Raw genomic sequence first — 26403 nt, forward strand, 5'->3', positions numbered from 1 at the left:
TCCAAAAAATACGGTATGTAAAAAAGGGGGGATTCAAAAAGTGTATAATTCTTCCTATTACCCTTATGAGATATGTTTAATTTGATTTTATTTTATTTAAATTGTATTTTCTAATTTAATTAATAAAATAAAATATAATTAAATTAATTTAAACATATCTCAATTTAATCTCAGTTTATTATATTTTAATAAACTAAAATATAATTAAATTAAATTAAATTAAACATATCTCAAAAGGGTAATGGTGCAGGGTGTACACCGCCTTCCGCCCGAATGCAGCTGAGTTAGGCTCCAGCGACCCCGAAAGGGACAAGCGGTAGAAAATGGATGGATGGAAATTGTATTTTCTTTGTTGTGAAATAATAATGTTGCCATTGAGCACAACATTGTTCACTGAAGATATGTATGTATATTATGTACTACATGTATGATGACATACCGTATTTTTCGGACTATAAGTCACAGTTTTTTTCATAGTTTGGCCATGGGTGCGACTTATACTCAGCGACTTATGTGTGAAGTTATTAACACATTACCGTAAAATACCAAATAATATTATTTAGCTCATTCACATAAGAGACTAGACGTATAAGATTTCATGGGATTTAGCGATTAAGAGTGACAGATTGTTTGGTAAACGTATAGCATGTTCTATATGTTATAGTTATTTGAATGACTCTTACCATAATATGTTACGTTAACATACCAGGCACGTTCTCAGTTGGTTATTTATGCCTCATATAAAGTACACTTATTCAGCCTGTTGTTCACTATTCTTTATTTATTTTAAATGGCCTTTCAAATGTCTATTCTTGGTTTTGGGTTTTATCAAATAAATTTCCCCAAAAAATGCGACTTATACTCCAGTGCGACTTATATATGTTTTTTTCCTTGTTTATTATGCATTTTCGACCGGTGCGACTTATACTCCGGAACGACTTATACTCCGAAAAATACGGTATTTGTTTAATTTCAAAGTCATTATGTGGCCATGATCACATACATTTGAATAACTTCACTATTTTTTAATAATGATAATTGTCTGAACATGAACAATTCTACAAGTGATTTTTTTTAACTTTCTTAGGCTATTGGTTATTGTTTATTGAGTATGTCATCATACATGTAGTACATAATATACATACATATCTCCAGTGAACAATGTTGAGCTCAATGGCAATATTATTATTTCACAAAAAAGAAATTACAATTTCCATCCATCCATTTTCTTACCGCTTGTCCCTTTTGGGGTCCCTGGAGCCTAACTCAGCTGCATTCGGGCGGAAGGCGGGGTACACCCTGGACCATTACCCTTTTGAGATATGTTTAATTTAATTTAATTTAATTATATTTTAGTTTATTAATTCAATTAGAAAATACAATTTAATTAAATTGAGATATGTTTGATTTAATTTAATTCTATTTTATTTTATTAATTAAATTGAAAATACAATTTAATTAATAAAATAAAATTAAATTAAATTAAACATATCTCAAAAGGGTAGTGGGAAGAAGTACCGTATTTTTCGGACTAAAAGTCGCCGTTTTTTTCAGTTTGGCCGGGGGTGCGACTTATACTCAGGAGCGACTTATGTGTGAAATGATTAACACATTACCGTAAAATACCAAATAATATTATTTAGCTCATTCACGTAAGAGGCTAGACGTATAAGATTTCATGGGATTTAGCGATTAAGAGTGACAGATTGTTTGGTAAACGTATAGCATGTTCTATATGTTATAGTTATTTGAATGACTCTTACCATAATATGTTACGTTAACATACCAGGCACGTTCTCAGTTGGTTATTTATGCCTCATATAACGTACACTTATTCAGCCTGTTGTTCACTATTCTTTATTTATTTTAAATTGCCTTCCAAATGTCTATTCTTGGTGTTGGGTTTTATCAAATAAATTTCCCCCCAAAAATGCGACTTATATATGTTTTTTTCCTTCTTTATTATGCATTTTCGGCCGGTGCGACTTATACTCTGGAGAGACTTATACTCCGAAAAATACGGTACTCAATAAACTATAACCAATAGCCTAAGAAAGTTAAGAAATCACTTGTAGAATTGTTCATGTCCAGACAATTATCATTATTAAAAAATAGTGACGTTATTCAAATGTGTGTGATCATGGCCACATGATGACTTTGAAATTAAGCTAAAGAAAGAAAAAAAAACAATATGAAAGGAAAAAAATATAATAGTAAAGACATAGTCTTTAGTATTATATTCGTATACAGTCATTTTCACTTTGACATAGTCTTTACTATGTCAAAGTCAAAAGTCAAAAGTCAGACTTTTTTTCTACAGTCCAATTAATAATGATTTTAAATACATCTCACCTCTAAACAAAACAGTGGTAATCGGATCAGGGTTTCCAAGTTTCTTTTTGGGGATCCCACATGCAGATTCAACAACTACCCGCAACATTTCGGTAATAAATCCAGTAAATCCAAATGTATTCTCAGAGGAGGACCATATTAACCCGGAGAGAGTCAGAGGGAACTGAAAGGAGCAGCTAAGGAGGGAGGAGGAGATCGCGATGCGTTAGTCAGGCTGACTCAGGTGACTTCCCAAGCAACGACGGCACATTTAAAATATCAACTACGCGTATTCTGCCTTTCCTTTAACACCGCGTTTTGTTTGACATTTTATCTTTTAAGGGACAAACGGTAGAAAAATGGATGGATGGAAGTCGATATAGTTTGACGCTTCAATTGAGCGGATAGTACCTGTAGATAACAACTGTGCAGCAGCGCCTCTCAGTGGCGGCAAACCAAAACGCGGACCCCTTCCGGTGCCGTGGGGAATAAAAAAACTTTCTTAATATTTGACACAAAGTAGAGAAGATACGGGTGTATTTTTCACTATCAATACTATCACACGTTATTATATCACTAAAAATAAACCCTGTTTTTAATTTTTGAGGATAATATCCAGTGGATCACGCTAGTCTTTAAAATTGTTTGAGTGTCCCTAAATGCGTCTTTAGTTTCTCATTGCTGTTAGTTTAAAAAAAAAAATGCTGTTTGAAGTCTTTCATCGTTTGATTCAAATATAAGTGATCTCCTCGCACAATATTCTGTGATTTGTCTTCACTTCGTCAGGTAACCCACATGTTTCATTGCTTTTCACAATTTCTATTTTTCCATTTACGAACAGGTTGTTGGAGCTCAGCTAGCTACTGCAACGTTAGCTTTAATATTGTTGCTGTTTTGCGTAATAGTTTCTTTTCTGTTTTTGCTCTTCCTCTTCATACTAGTTTCACTCTGGTGTGGAGAAAGAACAGACATGTCATCCTGCAAGATGTATTCAACACCTGGCAGGAGGATTCTCTTGAAGAACAAGTTTACTATTTTGTGTGATCCTAAGGTAAAAAAAAAAAAAAAATATATAGTTTTTATATGGTTACTAATTATATGCTTGGAATGTTGCCATAAACACACAACATAGTTGCATCTATTACATCATGACCTTTTAGTTTACCCCCAATCAATCCGTTTGAACAGTAAAGACACATGATGTGATTACTGCAGATAAATGCACTGCCATGACTCAATCTTTGTTGGTGAATTAATCACCTGGACCCAGGGGTGTCAAACTTTTTTCATTGAGGGCCACGTCGCAGTTTTGGCTGCCCTCAGAGGGGCCGCTTGTAATGCCGATTAATATATAAATATACATGTACAAACCCCGTTTCCATATGAGTTGGGAAATTGTGTTAGATGTAAATATAAAGGAAATACAATGATTTGCAAATCCTTTTCAACCCATATTCAATTGAATGCACTACAAAGACAAGATATTTGATGTTCAAACTCATAAACTTTTTTGCAAATGATAATTAACTTAGAATTTCATGGCTGCAACACGTGCCAAAGTAGTTGGGAAAGGACATGTTCACCACTGTGTTACATCACCTTTTCTTTTAACAACACTAAATAAACAATTGGGAACTGAGGGAACTAATTGTTAAAGCTTTGAAAGTGGAATTCTTTCCCATTCTTGTTTTATGTAGAGCTTCAGTCGTTCAACAGTCCGGGGTCTCCGCTGTCGTATTTTCGCTTCATAATGCGCCACACATTTTCGATGGGAGACAAGTCTGGACTGCAGGTGGGCCAGGAAAGTACCCGCACTCTTTTTTTACAAAGCCACGCTGTTGTAACACATGCTGAATGTGGCTTGGCATTATCTTGCTGAAATAAGCAGGGGCGTCCATGAAAAGACAGCGCTTAGATGGCAGCATGTTGTTCCAAAACCTGTATGTACCTTTCAGCATTAATGGTGCCTTCACAGATGTGTAAGTTACCCATGCCTTGGGCACTAATGCACCCCCATACCATCACAGATGCTGGCTTTTCAACTTTGCGTCAATAACAGTCTGGATGGTTTGCTTCCCCTTTGGTCCGGATGACACGATGTCGAATATTTCCAAAAACAATTTGAAATGGTGGACTCGTCAGACCACAGAACACTTTTCCACTTTGCATGAGTCCAATCTTAGATGATCTCGGGCCCAGAGAAGCCGGCGGCGTTTCTGGATGTTGTTGATAAATGGCTTTCGCTTTGCATAGTAGAGCTTTAACTTGCACTTACAGATGTAGCGACGAACTGTATTTAGTGACAGTGGTTTTCTGAAGTGTTCCTGAGCCCATGTGGTGATATCCTTTAGAGATTGATGTCGGTTTTTGATACAGTGCCGTCTGAGGGATCGAAGGTCACGGTCATTCAATGTTGGTTTCCGGCCATGCCGCTTACGTGGAGTGATATCTCCAGATTCTCTGAACCTTTTGATGATATTATGGACCGTAGATGTTGAAATCCCTAAATTTCTTGCAATTGCACTTTGAGAAACGTTGTTCTTAAACTGTTTGACTATTTGCTCACGCAGTTGTGGACAAAGGGGTGTACCTCGCCCCATCCTTTCTTGTGAAAGACTAAGCATTTTTTGGGAAGCTGTTTTTATACCCAATCATGGCACCCACCTGTTCCCAATTTGCCTGTTCACCTGTGGGATGTTCCAAATAAGTGTTTGATGAGCATTCCTCAACTTTATCAGTATTTATTGCCACCTTTCCCAACTTCTTTGTCACGTGTTGCAGGCATCAAATTCTAAAGTTAATGATTATTTGCAAAAAATAAAATGTTTATCAGTTTGAACATCAAATATGTTGTCTTTGTAGCATATTCTACTGAATATGGGTTGATAATGATTTGCAAATCATTGTATTCTGTTTATATTTACATCTAACACAATTTCCCAACTCATATGGAAACGGGGTTTGTATAAATATGAGCAGCACAGTGACAGAGGGGTTTGTGCCTCTGCCTCACAATACGAAGGTCCTGGGTTCGATCCTGCGCTCGGGATCTTTCTGCATGTTCTCCCCGTGACTGCGTGGGTTCCCTCCGGGTACTCCCGGCTTCCTCCCACTTCCAAAGACATGCACCTGGGGATAGGTGATAGAGTGATTGGCAACACTAAATTGGCCCTAGTGTGTGAATGTGAGTGTGAATGTTGTCTGTCTATCTGTGTTGGCCCTGTGATGAGGTGGCGACTTGTCCAGGGTGTACACCGCCTTCTGCCCGATTGTAGCTGAGATAGGCTCCAGCACCCCCCGCGACACCAAAAGGGATAAGCGGTAGGAAATGGATGGATGGATGTATAAATATACATGTATAAAGATTCACCTCATGATATCATACATATATATATATATATATAAAGATTCACCTCATGATATTATACACATATATATATATATATATATATATATATATATATATATATATATATATATATATATATATATATATATATATATATATATATATATATATATATATATACATATATATATTAGTGTTGTTAGTTAGTGTTGTATATGTATATATACATATATATATACACATATATATATATGTGTGTGTGTGGTGTCCTGCTGGCCCCACTATGGACTGGACTCTTACTATCATGTTGGATCCACTATGGACTGGACTCTCACAATATTATGTCAGACCCACTCGACACCCATTGCATTCGGTCTCCCCTAGAGGGGGGGTTACCCACATATGCGGTCCTCTCCAGGGTTTCTCATCGTCATTCACATCGACGTCCCACTGGGGTGAGTTTTTCCTTGCCCTTATGTGGGCTCTGTACCGAGGATGTCGTTTTGGCTTGTGCAGCCCTTTGAGACACTTGTAATTTAGGGCTATATAAATAAACATTGATTGATTGATTGATATTTTTGGCCAAAGTAACACAAAGAAAACAATCTGAAGTTGTCTTTATTTTGTAGTTGTAATGCTATGATTTAGGTTGATTGGCAACACTAAATTGGCCCTAGTGTATAAATGTGAGTGTGAATGTTGTCTGTCTATCTGTGTTGGCCCTGTGATGAGGTGGCGACTTGTCCAGGGTGTAAACCGCCTTCCGCCCGAATGCAGCTGAGACAGGGACAAAAGGGACAAGCGGTAGAAAATGGATGGACGGATTTTAATAGTCCAGATTTTCCTCCATGCGGCCCCTGAGCTAAAATGAGTTTGACACCCCTGTACTAGGCCAATAAATCTGATTCTGAAAACTTCTGACTTTTAGTATTACCGTTTTAAATTAAAATGATGAAAACCGTGATGATAACTGCACTTTGATAAACTCGCAGACTGACTAGCGCTAGCTCGCTAGCTTTCTTAAATGCTAACATGAATACAAGACACATTATTTTAGTCTTTCCACATCAAGAAAACGATATACCACAAGCTAAAGTTATGCAAACACATCACTGTTTGAGCAACAAAGATGTTCAATTGTGCACATTGAACCTCGAACCTGTGCTCTCTTAGACAGATAGCAGAGTGATCGATCTGTACTCGGAGGAATATAACAGAGTCATCAATATATATTAACAGTAAGATATATTCAGGCCTCGAATTTAAATTTTTTAAGTTCAAGGCAATATGGCTAAAGTAATAATTAAGATTATTGTTATCAATATTGAAACCATGAGTACTGATTGTTAGGTAAAGCAGTGTTGGGGTGTGAACGTAATACCATCATGTCATTTGTAATGTCTAATAAAAAGACTATAGATAAACCTTATCCATATATTTATAGACACATATTATGTTTTTAATTCTTTAATAACATCAACTTGTCAGCTTTTTGTCATTACATGGTGCCTTTATCTCTATTTTTACATTTTGATAGAGAGAGTTTTTATTTATTTAATTTTTTTAAGTGATGTACATTTATATGTACAATAGATGTTGTATCAAGACAGATCCATTAAGAGTTTGAGCCGAAATATGTCGTATAGTAATTAACTATACACAATAAAACATTAACAAAATGATGTGTCACATGAAGGATTTTTGAAGTAACGCCTTAGTGACATGAAAAAAACACAATTAATGTAAAAAACCCCCTGTGTTTAATTTTTGATATCAAAATAAAACACAAAGCAGTTTGGCTAATGAAGTCTAATAAACAAGCTTTGTTCTTCTCCAACGCCTCCCTAGTGTTTCAGTACAACAGTTTGGCCAACAAAAACAACCCCGGAGTGATCCCTCCCACTTTGAATAAACAGTCTTCACAGCCTGCGTTCAATTTGATGAGATGACAAAACATTTTAGCCAGTATTGATGTTATTTGAACACTGATACAGTTTGCAGTTAAATAAAGGACGAGTGAACATCCCAGTAAACAAAGTAAAGACTTTATAAACAAGTTGTGACAACGTTCAAGACACATCGCCTGCTGCAAAATATCAAATAGTTTTCTCCTTCGCTGTATACTTTCAGTGTGGGGACAAGTGCGTCTGTCTCTAATATTGTCCACACCTGTCTCCATCTAAACACAGCAGTGCGCTCTTAAACCGACGCCGGGAAGCGAGAGAAAATGACGTTAAAACAAGCACTGGGCTCCGTTTACCCCGAGGGGAAGTCTCCGCAGCAAAGTCCGTGTCGCTTGTCTGCCATGATTATCCAGCCAAACACCGCTAGTGTGCATGCCCCCGACTTCGTGTTGCCGAAAATGCATTAGTGTACAGCTCTGGTAATGGGTACATTCGCACCCACCTGCACAAATGTACTTCAAAATGTAACAATCAAAATAAATATGACTTTTTTTTTGTTTACTAGGGCATGCATATATAATATGCATTAGTTTGACCATTTAAAATCAACGATAATAAAAAGGAGATGCTTGGAAATAGCATAAAAATGCCCCAAAAACTTGGAAAAACGCGATTCATAGCATTACTTTTTGGTGTAACCATCATGAGCGTTCTGTTCAGGTATGTTTCTTTTATATTTTGATAAATCATCATATTTATGTATTACTAAATTTAAATAGGTATTGATCAATCTTTAAGCTGTGTGTATTTGATTTCAGTTGGCTTTTGACATCTTATTTAGAATTGTAGTTGAAACTTTTACAACCTTGTGTTGCGCTCATGATGGCGTAACCAAACTAGATTTCATTTAATGATCTTATTTTGAATATTTATTCCCTTTTTTACATTTAGTATATTTAAATATTCATTTATAAACATTGAATACATTTCAAATATCAATAAAATGCAATTGCCTTCATCTTATAGGGTAATGTTTAGTTACACCAAGTCATGAGCGTAACACTAAGCTTCATCACTTTGACTTGTAATATCTCTAATTCTGGTGGTGTTTAATGCTTTTTTCTATACATATAATACAATAAAGTCCCATATAAAATTATGTTTCTAGCAATACTTTAATTTTGCCTTTGAAAGTAACACTCCAATGTCCATTAGTGGAGCTGTACACATTGATAAATGACGCTTTTTCGGTAATTAAAAAATTAAACTGTATTCCTAACTATCGCAAATTATCAGTGTACCGTTTACTGTTACAGCCCTCGTCCATTAACAAGATAAAAGTCAAGGGCGGTCACGGCATGTTCTTGCCGCAAATGTTGGTCCATTTTTTTGGGCATTACGCCGAAAGACGAGGGCGGTCGCGGCACTTGCTGTAGTTGCCGCGGTAAAATTTGAGCCCCGATATATTGCTTTAATTATCATTATTTGTGTAAATAATACAAAAAAAAATATCACCTTAAATACGCCTGGTCCTCTCTGCAGTTAAGTAAATACAAACACCTGCCCACTATGAGAATAAACAGTACTTTTATCTAGTTGTGGGATTTTTCGTTGTTCAGACAATTTAAGGAAAAAAATGTCCTGTTGCAGTGAGGCTGTAAAATAATGCTATGCCAAATGTGTGACCTACTAGTAATCACCACTAGATGGCCCTAACTGTTTTCTTTCCACATACTGTATGAACATGCTGTGCTGATTTGACTATTTTAAAAGGGAAATGCTTCCCATGAGCAAGCATCCTCCAGTGATGCAGCTGAGCTCCAAAAGAAACTCGATGAGGTAAATACCTGTTTGCAACTTTGCAGTTCTTTCAATTTCTCTTTCATCGCTCTGTTTTGTTTTGCTTTTTGTGTTTTAGTTGAGTGCTGGTTGTTTGCTCCTTTGGTGTTATGTGCTTATCAATGTTGTGTTCAATCCCATCTCCCGCATCCAAGGCCTTGGCCAAGAACCATCACTGGCATGTTTACGACCAGCAGAGAGAGGCCTACGTGAGGGCAGTTGTGAACAAAATGACGTGGTTGAAGAAGAAGCTGGATGAGACCACCCAGGCCCAGTCAAAGCAACACAATAAGGACCTTTCAGAGGGTAAGACACAGGCTGTGTGTCACCAAAGGCGGAACCGCAAAGACAACAACAAGATTTGTAAGACGACGTTGTTTTGTTTCCTTGCTCACCACAGGAAATCGAGACAGCCTCAGCGACTTCATAGATTACTTTGAAAGCTCCCTGGCGAAAGATCAAGTCAAGCTGGCGATACTCGAGCAGCAGCTCGACGAGGCCCACGAGGACTTTGCACAGGCCAATGACAGGTGTGTATGCTGGTTAAAAAAAGAATAAGTAAAAAGCAACAGAGTTGTCACAGTGTAGATCAGGGGTGTCAAACTCATTTTAGGTCGGGGGCCACATGGAGAAAAATCTACTCTCCAGTGGGCCGGACTGGTAAGATCACGGCACGATAACCTAAAAATAAAGACAACTTCAGATTGCTTTCTTTGTTTAAAAATAGAACAAGCACATTCTGACATTGTACAAATCATAATTTTGTTGGGGTTTTAGAATTAAGGTTTTAGAATGGCCTTCCCAAAGTCCTGACTTAAATGTGTGGACAATGCTGAAGAAACAAGTCCATGTCATAAAACCAACACATTTAGCTGAACTGCACCAATTTTGTCAAGAGGAGTGGTGAAAAATTCAACCAGAAGCTTGCCAGAAGCTTGTGGATGGCTACCAAAAGCGCCTTAATGCAGTGAAACTTGCCAAGGGATATGTAACCAAATATTGACACAGCTGTATGTATACTTTTGACCCAAGAACCAAACTTCAAGAACGTTTTTTGTGACAAACAAGTACCGGATTTTTCGGAGTATAAGTCGCACCGGCCGAAAATGTATAATAAAGAAGGAAAAAAACATATATAAGTCGCACTGGAGTATAAGTCGCATTTTTTAGGGAAATTTATTTGATAAAAGCATACCTGCCAACTACCTACTCAGTGGCCTAGTGGTTAGAGTGTCCGCCCTGAGATCGGTAGGTTGTGAGTTCAAACCCCGGCCGAGTCATACCAAAGACTATAAAAATGGGACCCATTACCTCCCTGCTTGGCACTCAGCATTAAGGGTTGGAATTGGGGGTTAAATAACCAAAAATGATTCCCGGGCGCGGCCACCGCTGCTGCCCACTGCTCCCCTCACCTCCCAGGGGGTGATCAAGGGTGATGGGTCAAATGCAGAGAATAATTTCGCCACACCTAGTGTGTGTGACAATCATTGGTACTTTAACTTTTTTACTTTACTCCGGTTTTCCCGTAATTAGTACGGTTTTCATCAACCTATTCCGGGTTACGGTTGCAGTGATAAAAAATACGGTTTTTCATTAATTAAAAAAAAAATTTTTATTAAAAGTTTTATTCATGAAATCGCGTAAGAACAATGACAATCGACACTGCTTCCCGTAACTTCCTATCGAGCCATTCCGAATGCCGTGCGCGAGGCTATTTATAGCACCGCTACGAGCGAACGATCATGGAATCAGCCGGAGAAAAATCGCAAACGAGTCTTAAACCGAAAAGAAAACTGCAGTCATTCCGTGAAGAATATTCAAAAGCCTATCCGGGAATAATTATCCGTTCCAAAAAGGGTGAAAACTACGCGAATTGCATCTTGTGCAGACAAGATTTTTCGATCGGACACGGAGGAATTAGCGATGTAAAAGACCACGTTGGGACAAAAAAACACAAGTCTAATGCCGTTGCTAGCGATACAAGTGGAAAATTTTCAAAGTTTTTCGGATTTTAGCCACAAAAAGGTAATGACACCAATGTTATCTATTGGAATTGTTTAGTACTGTTATACTGTTAAAAGTGTTTATACTATTTATGCTTTCAAGTCCAAGTTGAAGAAATCTTGTTAAATGTTGACAGCATAACTACCAAAATACATAAGTATGTCCTTAATATTTTTGCTGTGCTATTTCTGTTGAAAAGTTAAAATGATTACATTAGAGATGTGATGTGCCACTTTTCAAGTGTCTGATGGCTTAAATTAATTTTCATTAATTTTTCATATTTTGAATTCTTTTGAAAGGCTTACAAAAAAACTACATTTGAATTGTAATTCCATGCTATTGACAGGACTATTAATTTTAATGAAGTTAGCTTACCATGTTTACAGTATGATAATTGTGATAGAAATGTGAATTTTAGGCACAGAATATTTTTTACAATTGAACAAGGCAGTAGATTATACAAGCTTGGACAGAAAGTTAATAATGACACCAATTTTTTTTTTAATGGAATTGTTTAGTACTGTTTTACCATTTGTTTACTGTAAAAAGTGTTTATACTGTTTATACTTTCAATTAACAAATTGAAGTCTTGTGAAAGGTTGACAGGATAACTGGCATTAGCTGTCAAAATAATTTCAAACTATTGAAGTTAGCTTACAGAATAAACATGTCAATCAACCCATATGATTTTTGCTGTAATATTTTTCTTTTGAAAAGTCACTGTGACTGATAGAAAAGTGATGGTTTTAGCAACATTTTAACCTGTCTGAATGCAATCAATCATTTTGCGTCGGGGGGCGAAGCCTGAACCCCCCACCAGGACTTTGTCCTGGACCTACCGGGGCCTGCGGCCCCTGGACCCTGGCTACTAGGTTTTTCTGATTTCAAAAGTTGGCAGGTATGCAACAGGCTGAATAAGTGTACGTTATATGATGCCTGGTATGTTAACGTAACATATTATGGTAAGAGTAATTCAAATAACTATAACATATAGAACATGCTATACGTTTACCAAACAATCTGTCACTCCTAATCGCTAAATCCCATGAAATCTTATACGTCTAGTCTCTTACGTGAATGAGCTAAATAATATTATTTGATATTTTACGGTAATGTGTTAATCATTTCACACATAAGTCACTCCTGAGTATAAGTCGCACCCCCGGCCAAACTATGAAAAAAAATGCGACTTATAGTCCGAAAAATACGGTATGCGCTCCAATCACTCTATCACAAAAAAAATAAGAGTTGTAGAAATGATTGGAAACTCAAGACAGCCATGACATTATGTTCTTTACTAGTGTATGTAAACTTTTGACCACGACTGTACATGTTGCGGTTAATGGTATTCTATCTTTATTTGTCGTTATTTATATTTTCTGAATAAATTATGTGATAATTTTCATCAGTCAACTCATTGGTGTTAATTTTCAATCTATCAAGAAAAAAAAATGGTATCAAAATCAAATTACAGGATGTTATTTATGTACTTTGATCATTTTCCCCGACTGATGTACCGACATCATGTGGTTTATTTTGTACATATGTAGCATCATCTACAAAGATACAAAGAATTGCTATTGCGACATGCAGTGGACACATTTAGAACAGCTGTTTCTTTCATTCAAAAATTTCAGGTTCATTTTTTAACTTAGCAAACTCATCGCGTGGGCCGGATAAAACCTGTTTGCTGGCCTGATTTGGCCCTCGGGCCGTACGTTTGACACCCCTGCATAGGATGTAGCTACAATAACATTGTACTGGGTTTACACTATGTTTTTTATGCTGCTGCACCTTTTCTGAAGTGTTTTTGGCACCAGAAGTACAGCCTTACAGTCTAAAAATACCACTTTCAGTCATAGTTTGTCTATTTGAGTGTTTTCTCGAAGTACCTGCACCTCCACTCCAGTCCTCTAGCGCCAGAAGTGCAACCTTACATACAGTATTTAATAGGTTGTCTCATTTAGTGTATTTTTAAGGTTCGACATGAGTTTTTCTGTATTGTTCTCAAGCTGCTGCACTTTCACCTGATGCCCACAAAGAAGTGCTTAAACTCCTCCTGCGGGCCGGATAAAACCTGTTCGCGAGCTTGATCCGGCCCTAGGGCCGTACGTCTGGCACCCATGGTGTAGATAGACTACATGTACTTCAAACTAACTTGCAGGTGTGTGGAAAAGGAGTGTGAGGTGAATGACCTCAAACAAAAGCTTGAAGGTTATCATCACCGCTGTGAGGAGAATGAGCAGTACATAAATGAACTCCAGAGCAAAATGGATGAGGACAGACTGCAGGTAAAGAACCACAGCCCGACCTCATATTTGTTTACATTTTTCCAGTAGGAAACAATACAAACCCCGTTTCAATATGAGTTGGGAAATTGTGTTAGATGTAAATATAAACGGAATACAATGATTTGCAAATCCTTTTCAACCCATATTCAATTGAATGCACTACAAAGACAAGATATTTGATGTTCAAACTCATAAACTTTATTATTTTTTTGCAAATAATAATTAACTTAGAATTTCATGGCTGCAACACGTGCCAAAGTAGTTGGGAAAGGGCATGTTCACCACTGTGTTACATGGCCTTTCCTTTTAACAACACTCAGTAAATGTTTGGGAACTGAGGAGACACATTTTTTAAGCTTCTCCGGTGGAATTCTTTCCTATTCTTGCTTGATGTACAGCTTAAGTTGTTCAACAGTCCGGGGGTCTCCGTTGTGGTATTTTAGGCTTCATAATGCGCCACACATTTTCAATGGGAGACAGGTCTGGACTACAGGCAGGCCAATCTAGTACCCGCACTCTTTTACTATGAAGCCACGTTGATGTAACACGTGGCTTGGCATTGTCTTGCTGAAATAAGCAGGGGCGTCCATGGTAACGTTGCTTGGATGGCAACATATGTTGCTCCAAAACCTGTATGTACCTTTCAGCATTAATGGCGCCTTCACAGATGTGTAAGTTACCCATGTCTTGGGCACTAATACACCCCCATACCATCACAGATGCTGGCTTTTCAACTTTGCGCCTATAACAATCCGGATGGTGCTTTTCCTCTTTGGTCCGGAGGACACGACATCCACAGTTTCCAAAAACAATTTGAAATGTGGACTCGTCAGACCACAGAACACTTTTCCACTTTGTATCAGTCCATTTTAGATGAGCTCAGGCCCAGCGAAGCCGACGGCGTTTCTGGGTGTTGTTGATAAACGGTTTTCGCCTTGCATGGGAGAGTTTTAACTTGCACTTATAGATGTAGCGACCAACTGTAGTTACTGACAGGGGGTTTCTGAAGTGTTCCTGAGCCAATGTGGTGATATCCTTTACACACTGATGTCGCTTGTAATGCAGTACAGCCTGAGGGATCGATGGTCACGGGCTTAGCTGCTTACGTGCAGTTATTTTTCCAGATTCTCCGAACCCTTTGATGATATTACAGACCGTAAATGGTGAAATCCCTAAATTCCTTGCAATAGCTGGTTGAGAAATGTTTTTCTTAAACTGTTCAACAATTTGCTCACGCATTTGTTGACAAAGTGGTGACCCTCGCCCCATCCTTGTTTGTGAATGACTGAGCATTTCATGGAATCTACTTTTATACCCAATCATGGCACCCACCTGTTCCTAATTTGCCTGTTCACCTGTGGGATGTTCCAAATAAGTGTTTGATGAGCGTTCCTCAACTTTATCAGTATTTATTGCCACCTTTCCCAACTTCTCTGTCACGTGTTGCTGGCATCAAATTCTAAAGTTAATGATTATTTGCAACAAAAAAAAATGTTTATCCGTTTGAACATCAAATATGTTGTATTTGTAACATATTCAACTGAATATGGGTTGAAAAGGCTTTGCAAATCATTGTATTCTGTTTATATTTACATCTAACACAATTTCCCAACTCATATGGAAACGGGGTTTGTACAAGTGAAGTTTTAACTATCATATGTGTAAAAATCAGTTTAACAGTGTTAATAAAATGGGGGTCAGACAAAAACACAAATACTCACCCTTTGATGGCGTAGCAATTACGGAAGTAGAACGAGACGCTGTGGAAGGAAGACTTGTGGGTCGACGTCATGCATCACAAGTGTGACATAGAAGTCAGTCGCTGTATTTTAAACACCAAAAACAATGACAATGAGACAAAGCACAGCTAAGATTTGCAGGTTACATTAAATCACTCCTTCTCAAATAGTGGGGGTGCGATGTTACCTCGTGCTTTTTTTTTTGCCATACCAGAATATAATGACGCATATGTAGCTTCACTGTAACCATAGTGGGAGACGAGGAAAGACCCGTGTGTTAATAAGCTTACAATGTTCTGCAGAGGTATAGTTATAACAATTTTATAGACAGATTATACTATTTATATTCACAAAATATTTTCTTCTTCCAAGGGGGGCGTAACAGAAATTAATTGAGAAGCACTGCATTGCATTGTGATTTTAGACATGTTGCACTGAGCAGAGAGGAGAGAGCTTTATCTACCACCTTTTCCGCCATTAGGTCTGATTTCTTCGTTTAGGCTCGAAGAAGGATTTCCCAACCAACATTTTTGGCCTCCTATATTGATCTAATTTTTCGGCCTCGGCTTTAATCCGATTTCGAGTCCCGATCCGATCCTTTGACAGTAGATTATAGAACGGAAAATGTTTTATAGGAAATAACTAAGGTTGCGCAATACAGACGATATGCATTATAAATTATATGAATGATAGCTAGATATTGCTACACAATGATTAGGATTACAGTATTATTAACGTATCGTTTGATAAGCTGCCGATCTTTACCGCAATTGTGTCCCAGTGTTACACGCTAAAGATTGTCCCTTTTTTTTTTCTTCTTTTTTTTAAATAATATTTATTTATTCATTTGATAGGGAAATCATAATACAGGTACTGAGAAAACACACAATTTTTTTTTTAAATTACAGAAAAATAATAAAAGTTAAATAATAACACCCCCTCCTACCCCCCGTCCTACATTTCAGTCACAGTGGGTAGGAATGTACTGCCTTCCTCTTCACCACAAGCAGATAGAGAATCACAATAACTGACTAAAAGAAAAAAAAAAAGAAAAATTAACAACAAAAAGAAAAATCACAACAATACAGAGAAGTGACACTGAATAAAAACAATAGGCTCCAGCACCCCCCGCGACCCCGAAGGGAATAAGCGGTAGAAAATGGATGGATGGAAATGACAATGAGCATTATTACACTACAAATGGAGCAATACAAATACCAATAGAAATAGCGCTATTGATAATGAACATTACAAATACTTTACCTTTATTATCAACAATAGTTGTTCAAATGCAACAATACATATATGTAATGATAACTTGAGATACGAAAGAATGCAGAAAAATGGAGGGGAGAGAAAGAGAAGCAACCTACATTAACCTTGTAGATTGTTATAGTAACAATAGGTTAAGCTTGTCTGTGTGCCATGTGTTATACCCAGTTTACCCTAGGGCAGTGGTTCTCAACCTTTTTTCAGTGTTGTACCCCCGGTGAACATTTTTTTAATTCAAGTACCCCCTAATCAGAACAAAGCATTTTTGGTTGAAAAAAAGAGATAAAGAAGTAAAATACAGCACTATGTCATCAGTTTCTGATGTATTAAATTGTGTACCAGTGCAAAATATTGCTCATTTGTAGTGGTCTTTCTTGAACTATTTGGAAAAAAAGATATAAAAATAACTAAAAACTTGTCGAAAAATAAAGAAGTGATTCAATTATAAATAAAGATTTCTACACATAGAAGTAATCATCAACTTAAAGTGCCCTCTTTGGGGATTGTAATAGAGATCCATCTGGATTCATGAACTTAATTCTAAACATTTCTTCACAAAAAAAAAAAATCTTTAACATCAATATTTATGGAACATGTCCACAAAAAATCTAGCTGTCAACACTGAATATTGCATTGTTGCATTTCTTTTCACAGTTCTTTTTCACAGACATTATAGTGAGAAACCTGACCTTGTGCTACTGAATATTGCATTGTTGCATTTCTTTTCACAGTTCTTTTTGACAGACATTATAGTGAGAACCCTGACCTTGTGCTTCACTGAGTTTATTAAACTTACATTCATATTTTGTTGAAGTATTATTCAATAAATATATTTATAAAGGATTTTTGAATTGTTGCTATTTTTAGAATATTTAAAAAAAATCTCACGTACCCCTTGGCATACCTTCAAGTACCCCCAGGGGTACGCGTACCCCCATTTGAGAACCACTGCCCTAGGGCAACAACGTTAATAGATGTTTGATGAAATGTTCTCTAAATCTAAGAAAAACATGAGGTCCTTAAGCCATAGGGAGGCCTGGGGGGCAAACTGAGATTTCCACTCCAATAAAATCCTTCTACAAGCTATTAATGATGCAAAGGCGATACTATCCCTAAAAGTCTGCTTAATTTTTTGATAGTTTGGTGGAATTCCAAAAATAGCCAATTCTGCACAAGGCGTCCATTTAACATTTACTGCATCTGCAAGATGTTTAAAAATATGAATCCAGTAGGCTTTCAGACAGGGACAGGACCAGAACATGTGTGTCACGTTTGCAGGAGTCGATTGACAGCGATTACAAATATCTGCAATATTGGCATACATTTTGGAAAGTTTAGTGTTAGTAAAATATATGCGATGAACAACCTTAAACTGTATTAAATTAATCTTTGAACAAGATGTGCTATAATTTTTTTGTATCAATACAGATTTCCAGTCATCGTCATCCAAAACTTTGCCAAATTCTGCTTCCCAGTCATTTCTAATTTTGTCAAGAGATGTCTCTTTAAAGGCCTACTGAAACCCACTACTACCGACCACGCAGTCTGATAGTTTATATATCAATGATGAAATCTTAACATTGCAACACATGCCAATACGGCCGGGTTAGCTTACTAAAGTGCAATTTTAAATTTCGCGCAAAATATCCTACTGAAAACGTCTCGGTATGATGACGCCGGCACGTGACGTCACGGATTGTAGAGGACATTTTGGGACAGCATGGTGGCCAGCTATTAAGTCGTCTGTTTTCATCGCAAAATTCCACAGTATTCTGGACATCTGTGTTGGTGAATCTTTTGCAATTTGTTCAATTAACAATGGAGACAGCAAAGAAGAAAGCTGTAGGTGGGAAACGGTGTATTGCGGCCGGCTGCAGCAACACAAACACAGCCGGTGTTTCATTGTTTACATTCCCGAAAGATGACAGTCAATCTTTACCATTGGCCTGTGGAGAACTGGGACAACAGAGACTCTTACCAGGAGGACTTTGAGTTGGATGCCCAGACGCGGTACCGTGAGTACGCATGCAGCTGCGGCTTCCAAACATTTGATCGCTTGCCCGTACCTGCGTGCCGCTATGTGCATGTCACGTACGTAATTTTGGGGACTTTGGGGAAATATATGTGCTGTATGAACTTTGGGGAGGTGAACGGTACTTTGGGCTGTGGGATTGAGTGTGTTGTGCAGGTGTTTGAGTTGTATTGGCGGGTTATATAGACGGGAGAGGGGAGGTGTTTGTTATGCGGGACTAATTTGTGGCATATTAAATATAAGCTTGGTTGTGTTGTGGCTAATAGAGTATATATATGTCTTGTGTTTATTTACTGTTTTAGTCATTCCCAGCTGAATATCAGGTCCCACCCGCCTCTCACAGCATCTTCCCTATCTGAATCGCTCCCACTGCACTCTAGTCCTTCACTCTCACTTTCCTCATCCACAAATCTTTCATCCTCGCTCAAATTAATGGGGAAATCGTCGCTTTCTCGGTCCGAATTGCTCTCGCTGCTGGTGGCCATGATTGTAAACAATGTGCAGATGTGAGGAGCTCCACAACCTGTGACGTCACGCTACTCGTCTGCTACTTCCGGTATAGGCAAGGCTTTTTTATCAGCAACCAAAAGTTGCAAACTTTATCGTCGATGTTCTCTACTAAATCCTTTCAGCAAAAATATGGCAATATCACAAAATGATCAATTATGACACATAGAATGGACCTGCTATCCCCGTTTGAATAAGAAAATCGCATTTCAGTAGGCCTTTAAGATGGGAAATTAGGATTTTTCCTTTAAAAGGAATCCACGCTCAGGGAGACACAATTACATTTTCATATTTCTTGTTACGCACATGCAGTATTTGTATGAATTCTTGGCAGGTGCGTGTCTTGCCAGAACACTACCTCAAATTTGAGAGCGAGCTGCAACAAAATCGTTGTTTAGAAGCCGCATTTGTGATACTATACATTTTAGCTTTGTCCGCAAATTTGACAGCGACAAGCGAATGACCGCATCCTCAACGCAATGTACAGTGCAAAACCACTTCTAAGTCAATAATCCTCACTAAACTGTTTTTTTTTTGTTTCGGCTGCCGATCCCGATCCCGATCACTGGGACATTTCTAGTGATTATCATCAATTTCCTGGGACCCTACTGAGAGAGACTCAGGGATTGATATGATAAACTGTAATTCATTCAATTAGCATCACAGGCCTCAATTTATCAATACATTTTGGAAATTTTCATGCAGCAATTTCTAGCTCTTTATGTTGTTGTTTTTTAGAACATGTTAATCTACTTCTTCTTTTTCTTGTCCAAGTTTTCTATCTTTCGGAGATGTATGGTAGATCGCTACCATGCAGACCAGGAAAAGATTGAAAACCTGCAGCGACAGGTATGACACTCAAAAAAACATCTCTTTGGCATACGGTACAAACAAAATGAACAGATGTCCCAGTTTTAATCATGGTGACAAAAGCAAACGTGTATATTTTTGTTTCTAGGTCCGCATTTCCTCTCAAGAGCTGGAGGATGAGGTGCAGGAGTCTTCATATTTGAAGAAACAGATGAACAGATTTCGAAATGTAATGCGAAGAACCCTGACCAAAAAGTCTACGAAGGTGTGTGTGATTCAAAGGACTTCATGAGTTTGTACAAACTCCGTTTCCATATGAGTTGGGAAATTGTGTTAGATGTAAATATAAACGGAATACAATGATTTGCAAATCATTTTCAACCCATATTCAATTGAATATGCTACAAAGACAACATATTTGATGTTCAAACTGATAAACATTTTTTTTTTTGCAAATAATTATTAACTTTAGAATTTGATGCCAGCAACACGTGACAAAGAAGTTGGGAAAGGTGGCAATAAATACTGATAAAGTTGAGGAATGCTCATCAAACACTTATTTGGAACATCCCACAGGTGAACAGGCAAATTGGGAACAGGTGGGTGCCATGATTGGGTATAAAAGTAGATTCCATGAAATGCTCAGTCATTCACAAACAAGGATGGGGTGAGGGTCACCACTTTGTCAACAAATGCGTGAGCAAATTGTTGAACAGTTTAAGAAAAACCTTTCTCAACCAGCTATTGCAAGGAATTTAGGGATTTCACCATCTACGGTCCGTAATATCATCAAAGGGTTCAGAGAATCTGGAGAAATCACTGCACGTAAGCCGCTAAGCCCGTGACCTTCGATCCCTCAGGCTGTACTGCATCAACAAGCGACATCAGTGTGTAAAGGATATCACCACATGGGCTCAGGAACACTTTAGAAAACCACTGTCAGTAACTACAGTTGGTCGCTACATCTGTAAGTGCAAGTTAAAACTCTCCTATGCAAGGCGAAAACCGTTTATCAACAACACCCAGAAACGCCGTCGGCTTCACTGGGCCTGAGCTCATCTAAGATGGACTGATACAAAGTGGAAAAGTGTTCTGTGGTCTGACGAGTCCACATTTCAAATTGTTTTTGGAAACTGTGGACGTCGTGTCCTCCGGACCAAAGAGGAAAAGCACCATCTGGATTGTTATAGGAGCAAAGTTGAAAAGCCAGCATCTGTGATGGTATGGGGGTGTATTAGTGCCCAAGACATGGGTAACTTACACATCTGTGAAGGCAACCATTAATGCTGAAAGGTACATACAGGTTTTGGAGCAACATATGTTGCCATCCAAGCAACGTTACCATGGACGCCCCTGCTTATTTCAGCAAGACAATGCCAAGCCACGTGTTACACCAACGTGGCTTCATAGTAAAAGAGTGCGGGTACTAGACTGGCCTGCCTGTAGTCCAGACCTGTCTCCCATTGAAAATGTGTGGCGCATTATGAAGCCTAAAATACCACAACGGAGACCCCCGGACTGTTGAACAACTTAAGCTGTACATCAAGCAAGAATGAGAACGAGTTCCACCTGAGACGCTTAAAAAATGTGTCTCCTCAGTTCCCAAACGTTTACTGAGTGTTGTTAAAAGGAAAGGCCATGTAACACAGTGGTGAACATGCCCTTTCCCAACGACTTGGGCACGTGTTGCAGCCATGAAATTCTAAGTTAATTATTATTTGCAACAAAAAAAAAAGTTTATGAGGTTGAACATCAAATATGTTGTCTTTGTAGTGCATTCAATTGAATATGGGTTGAAAAGGATTTGCAAATCATTGTATTCCGTTTATATTTACATCTAACACAATTTCCCAACTCATATGGAAACGGGGTTTGTAGATGAATCATCTCTATTTAAGGATGGAACCTGAAGCTGTTTTCAGTTGTACTCATTATTTTGGATTCTTCTTTTTATCAGAGAAAACAGCACAAAGCTGTGTATGAGGGGGATGAGGACGATGTCGTGACCCCATGCCTGTCTGCGACATCAGAAAGTAGCATAGCGGATGGAAGCTTCCTGAGTTGTCCTCTTTGCTGGATCCAGTATCCAGTCAGTCAGTATGAAGAGCTGCTGAATCACGTGGACGTCTGCCTGGCCTGAGCAGAGCCACAAACCTCCTCAGATCTGCAGTTCTTCACGTTCATTTACTCAATTGTGTTCAACGACTCTGCTTTATTTCATTGAGTTGTTTGTATTTACCCTAAAAAAGGAATTAAATAAACACTTGATGTAAAGCTGTTGCTCCACTGTGAAAGTTTATTCCCTTTTTTTTAGCGTTTTAAAAGCAGAGATAAGTACTTGTCAGACAGCAACATGGGGAATGAGACATCTTTACAGGCAGCACAATGTTCCTAAATGTAGATCTACTAATAAATGTGATTGTTTAACTTCATTTAGGGCTGGGCGATATGGCCTTTTATTAATATCAATATTTTTAGGCCATGTCACGATACACGATGTATATCTCAATATTTTGCCTTAGCCTTGAATGAACACTTGATGCATATAATCACAGCAGTATGATGATTCTATGTGTCTACATTAAAACATTCTTGTTCATACTGCATTAACATATGCTCATTTTAAACTTTCATGCAGAGAGGGAAACCACAGCTAAGTCAATTTACCAAAACTATTTATTAAACAATTATCAAGCAGTGGCACAAACATTCATATAATTTTCAAAACAGAAAGTGCAAGATTGTCAGAGACATTTTAAAAAAAACTATGAGTGCACTTTTGTGCATGATGTCACTAAGATGACTTATCAAATCAACACTAAATTAAAGTGCACTTTTTGTACAGAACGCCACTGCAATAGTTTAAAACAAATAAAGTGCACTTTTGTGCATGATGTCACACAAGATATTTCAATAACTGTCAAAATAAAAATGTCTGCGTAATAGGAAATTAAATAGTGTATGTCCTTCACTATGTGGTAGGTTCCTGCGGACGTTATCTCCTTCTGTTGTTGACTATTTTTTTCATACGGTGTTGATGTGGAAATGGTTGCTTGGGCATTTTGTTGGTGTGGCACCGGCCGGAGATGTTGACATGCGGAGTTTCAAGCACTCTTCATTCTCTAGCGGGTGACTTTTCAAGTCATGCTACATATTAGCAGTGCTGCTACTTTTTGTAGCAACACTTTTGCCGCGTACTTGACATATTACGGTTGTCTGTTCGACATATTCCCGCTTGAAGCCAAACCACCACCAGACGATGGACCCTGTGCTGTTTTTCTTAGGAATTAACTCTTCCTTCATTTGTTACCAGATTTGCACCTTCTTTCTCTCGTATTACCACTCGCACCGCACCACTAGCATCACAGCTAACGTTACCCACGCGCGACATTATGTGACGTACAGTATGTAAGAAGGTGCGCTTGTTTTATGTCTCTGTGAGAAGGAGCGACAAGAAAGAGTGAGAAGAGCCTGAAGTGTAAGCTAAAAGCAACTGCGTGAGAACGCATACTCGAATATCACGATATAGTCATTTTCTATATCGCACAGAGACAAACCCGCGATATATCGAGTATATTCGGTATATCGCCCAGCCCTAACTTCATTGATTATTTTTATTTATTTTCCCCATACATGCAAGACATATGAAAGAATCGAGCTATCATTTCTGTCTCACACCTGTACTCAGGAGCAAATTTCCAAGCTCGGGGAGAGAGTGGCCGCTGAAACAAGTTATTTCAAAAACCAGAAAAAGAAAAACGACATCAAAACTGAAACACAATTTCTCCAGTCCAGAACGGGAAATTTTGTTGAGTTAATATTTTCGATTTTCTCTAATTTGGAGTTCAATCAAATAATGAATACAAATGTTCAAAAGTAAGTACCATATTTTTCGGACTATAAGTCGCAGTTTTTTTCATAGTTTGTCCGGGGGTGCGACTTATACTCAGGAGCGACTTATGTGTGAAATTATTAACACATTACCGTAAAATATCAAATAATATTATTTAGCTCATTCACGTAAGAGACTAGACGTATAAGATTTCATGGGATTTAGCGATTAGGAGTGACAGATTGTTTGGTAAACGTATAGCATGTTCTATATGTTATAGTTATTTGAATGACTCTTACCATAATATGTTACGTTAACATACCAGGCACCTTCTCAGTTGGTTATTTATGCCTCATATAACGTACACTTGGCTTCACGGTGGAAGAGGGGTTAGTGCATCTGCCTCACAATACGAAGGTCCTGAGTAGTCTTGGGTTCAATCCCGGGCTCGGGATCTTTCTGTGTGGAGTTTGCATGTTCTCCCCGTGACTGCGTGGGTTCCCTCCGGGTACTCCGGCTTCCTCCCACTTCCAAAGACATGCACCTGGGGATAGGTTGATTGGCAACACTAAATTGGCCCTAGTGTGTGAATGTGAGTGTGAATGTTGTCTGTCTATCTGTGTTGGCTCTGCGATGAGGTGGCGACTTGTCCAGGGTGTACCCCGCCTTCCGCCCGATTGTAGCTGAGATAGGCTCCAGCGCCCCCGCGACCCCAAAGGGAATAAGCGGTAGAAAATGGATGGATGGATAACGTACACTTATTCAGCCTGTTGTTCACTATTCTTTATTTATTTTAAATTGCCTTTCAAATGTCTATTCTTGGTGTTGGGTTTTATCAAACAAATTTCCCCCAAAAATGCGACTTATACTCCAGTGCGACTTATATGTGTTTTTTCCCTTCTTTATTATGCATTTTCGGCAGGTGCGACTTATACTCCGGTGCGACTTATACTCCGGTGCGACTTATACTCCGAAAAATACGGTAAGCGCTCTTCACAGATAAAATCACAAAGCGCTGTACAAAACATAGGTGAAGTAAAGCAACAATTCAATTTATAACAACAGGGGAAACATCATAAAAAGGATACATCGTGGATTAAAAATCATAGTTAAAAGGTGCATTAACTAAAAGCTTTACTAAAAAAAGAGAAGTTTTCAAATGTTTCTTAAAAGTTTCAACACAGTCAAGATCACGGAGGGACTGGCGCAAGTTATTCCAGAGTCTGGGAGCTATAGCCTGGAATGCCAGGTCTCCACGGGTTTTAAAACAAGTTTTTGGGATCTTTAGAAGACCCTGACCTGAAGACCGGAGGCTGTGCCCTGAAGAGTAGGGGCATAGCAAGTCAGTGATGTACTGAGGGGCCCAACCATGCAAGGCACGGAATGTCAGGACTAAAATCTTAAAACTCAATGCGGAATTTAACTGGAAGCCAATGAAGACTGGATAAAACGGGGGTGATATGGGCTGTTCTGGGTGCACCGGTCAAAAGTCTGGCAGCCGCATTTTGTACAGTCTGAAGTCTCTTTAGCGTTGACTTGTTGAAGAGAGTGAAAAGAGAATTGCTATAGTCAATGCGAGACGAAATGAACGCGTGAATGATCATTTCGAGATCCAGTTTTGACAACAAATTTCTCACTTTAGAAATATAGAGGCAAAAGTACTCCCAGCTGTCATCAACCCGCGTTTTTTCTGGCTCCTTGTTATGGCTCCCTCCGATTTTTTGGAAAACCCGGAGTGAGAAAAGTTTGCACTTTTAAAAAGAGTTCCATAATTTCCGACTGTCTGTGAGGCCGTGAAATCACACAAGCTGAGGCGCAAAAAAAGCAAGAAAAAGAGACTGGAAGCCTGTGTGTTCAGTTCAGCTTCTTGAGTGTGCAACGCCTTGAGTAAGCTAACCATGAATACTTGCCAAAAAAAGAAAAATACTTTTAATTCACATGGACGGATTTGCTTTTCCAGTAAAATAAAAAATTAATAAGATGGAGCATTTTAAAACTTTAAAGGCCTACTGAAATGCGATTTTCCTATTTAAACGGGGATAGCAGGTCCATTCTATGTGTCATAATTGATCATTTAGCGATATTGCCATATTTTTGCTGAAAGGTATTAGTAGAGAACATTGACGATAAAGTTCGCAACTTTTGGTCTCTAATAAAAAAGCCTTGCCTGTACCGGAAGTAGCAGATGATATGCGCGTGACGTCACAGGTTGTGGAGCTCCTCACATCCGCACATTGTTTACAATCATGGCCACCAGCAGCGAGAGCGATTCGGACCGAGAAAGCGACGATTCCCCATTAATTTGAGCGAGGATGAAAGATTTGTGGATGAGGAAAGTGAGAGTGAAGGACTAGAGGGCAGTGGGAGCGATTCAGATAGGGAAGATGCTGTGAGAGGCGGGTGGGACCTGATATTCAGCTGGGAATGTCTAAAACAGTAAATAAACACAAGACATGTATATATACTCTATTAGCCACATCACAACCAGGCTTA

General features: G+C 38.4%; 2 protein-coding genes across 4 annotated transcripts in view; one reads left to right on the forward strand and one right to left on the reverse strand.

Moving 5' to 3' along the window:
• myofl (myoferlin like) overlaps window positions 1-2620 on the reverse strand; it is a 96299-nt gene extending 93679 nt beyond the window's left edge. The window contains exon 1 of one of the 2 annotated variants that reach the window (XM_061939198.2): window positions 2353-2620. In XM_061939198.2, coding sequence (XP_061795182.1) covers window positions 2353-2440 — 88 coding nt within the window. In that variant the 5' untranslated portion in view covers window positions 2441-2620. The remainder of the gene's footprint in view (window positions 1-2352) is intronic. The other variant, XM_061939280.2, reaches the window with a different exon arrangement.
• On the forward strand, window positions 2452-22342 carry LOC133587634 (centrosomal protein of 55 kDa-like). Of its 2 annotated transcripts, none has more exons than XM_061940275.1 (9): window positions 2452-2575; window positions 3273-3382; window positions 9358-9423; window positions 9579-9729; window positions 9824-9953; window positions 13592-13718; window positions 20043-20117; window positions 20227-20343; window positions 22036-22342. In XM_061940275.1, the coding sequence occupies exons 2-9, from the start codon at window positions 3302-3304 to the stop codon at window positions 22216-22218; spliced, it is 930 nt and encodes a 309-aa protein (XP_061796259.1). In that variant the 5' UTR covers window positions 2452-2575; window positions 3273-3301; the 3' UTR covers window positions 22219-22342. The 2 variants fall into 2 exon arrangements, with proteins under 2 accessions (XP_061796259.1, XP_061796179.1); XM_061940195.2 differs by lacking the exon at window positions 2452-2575 and adding an exon at window positions 2969-3117.
• Window positions 22343-26403: the final 4061 nt, after the last annotated feature.

Source organism: Nerophis lumbriciformis, linkage group LG02, assembly GCF_033978685.3.
Source record: "Nerophis lumbriciformis linkage group LG02, RoL_Nlum_v2.1, whole genome shotgun sequence".
In the NCBI taxonomy this organism is placed as follows: domain Eukaryota; kingdom Metazoa; phylum Chordata; class Actinopteri; order Syngnathiformes; family Syngnathidae; genus Nerophis; species Nerophis lumbriciformis.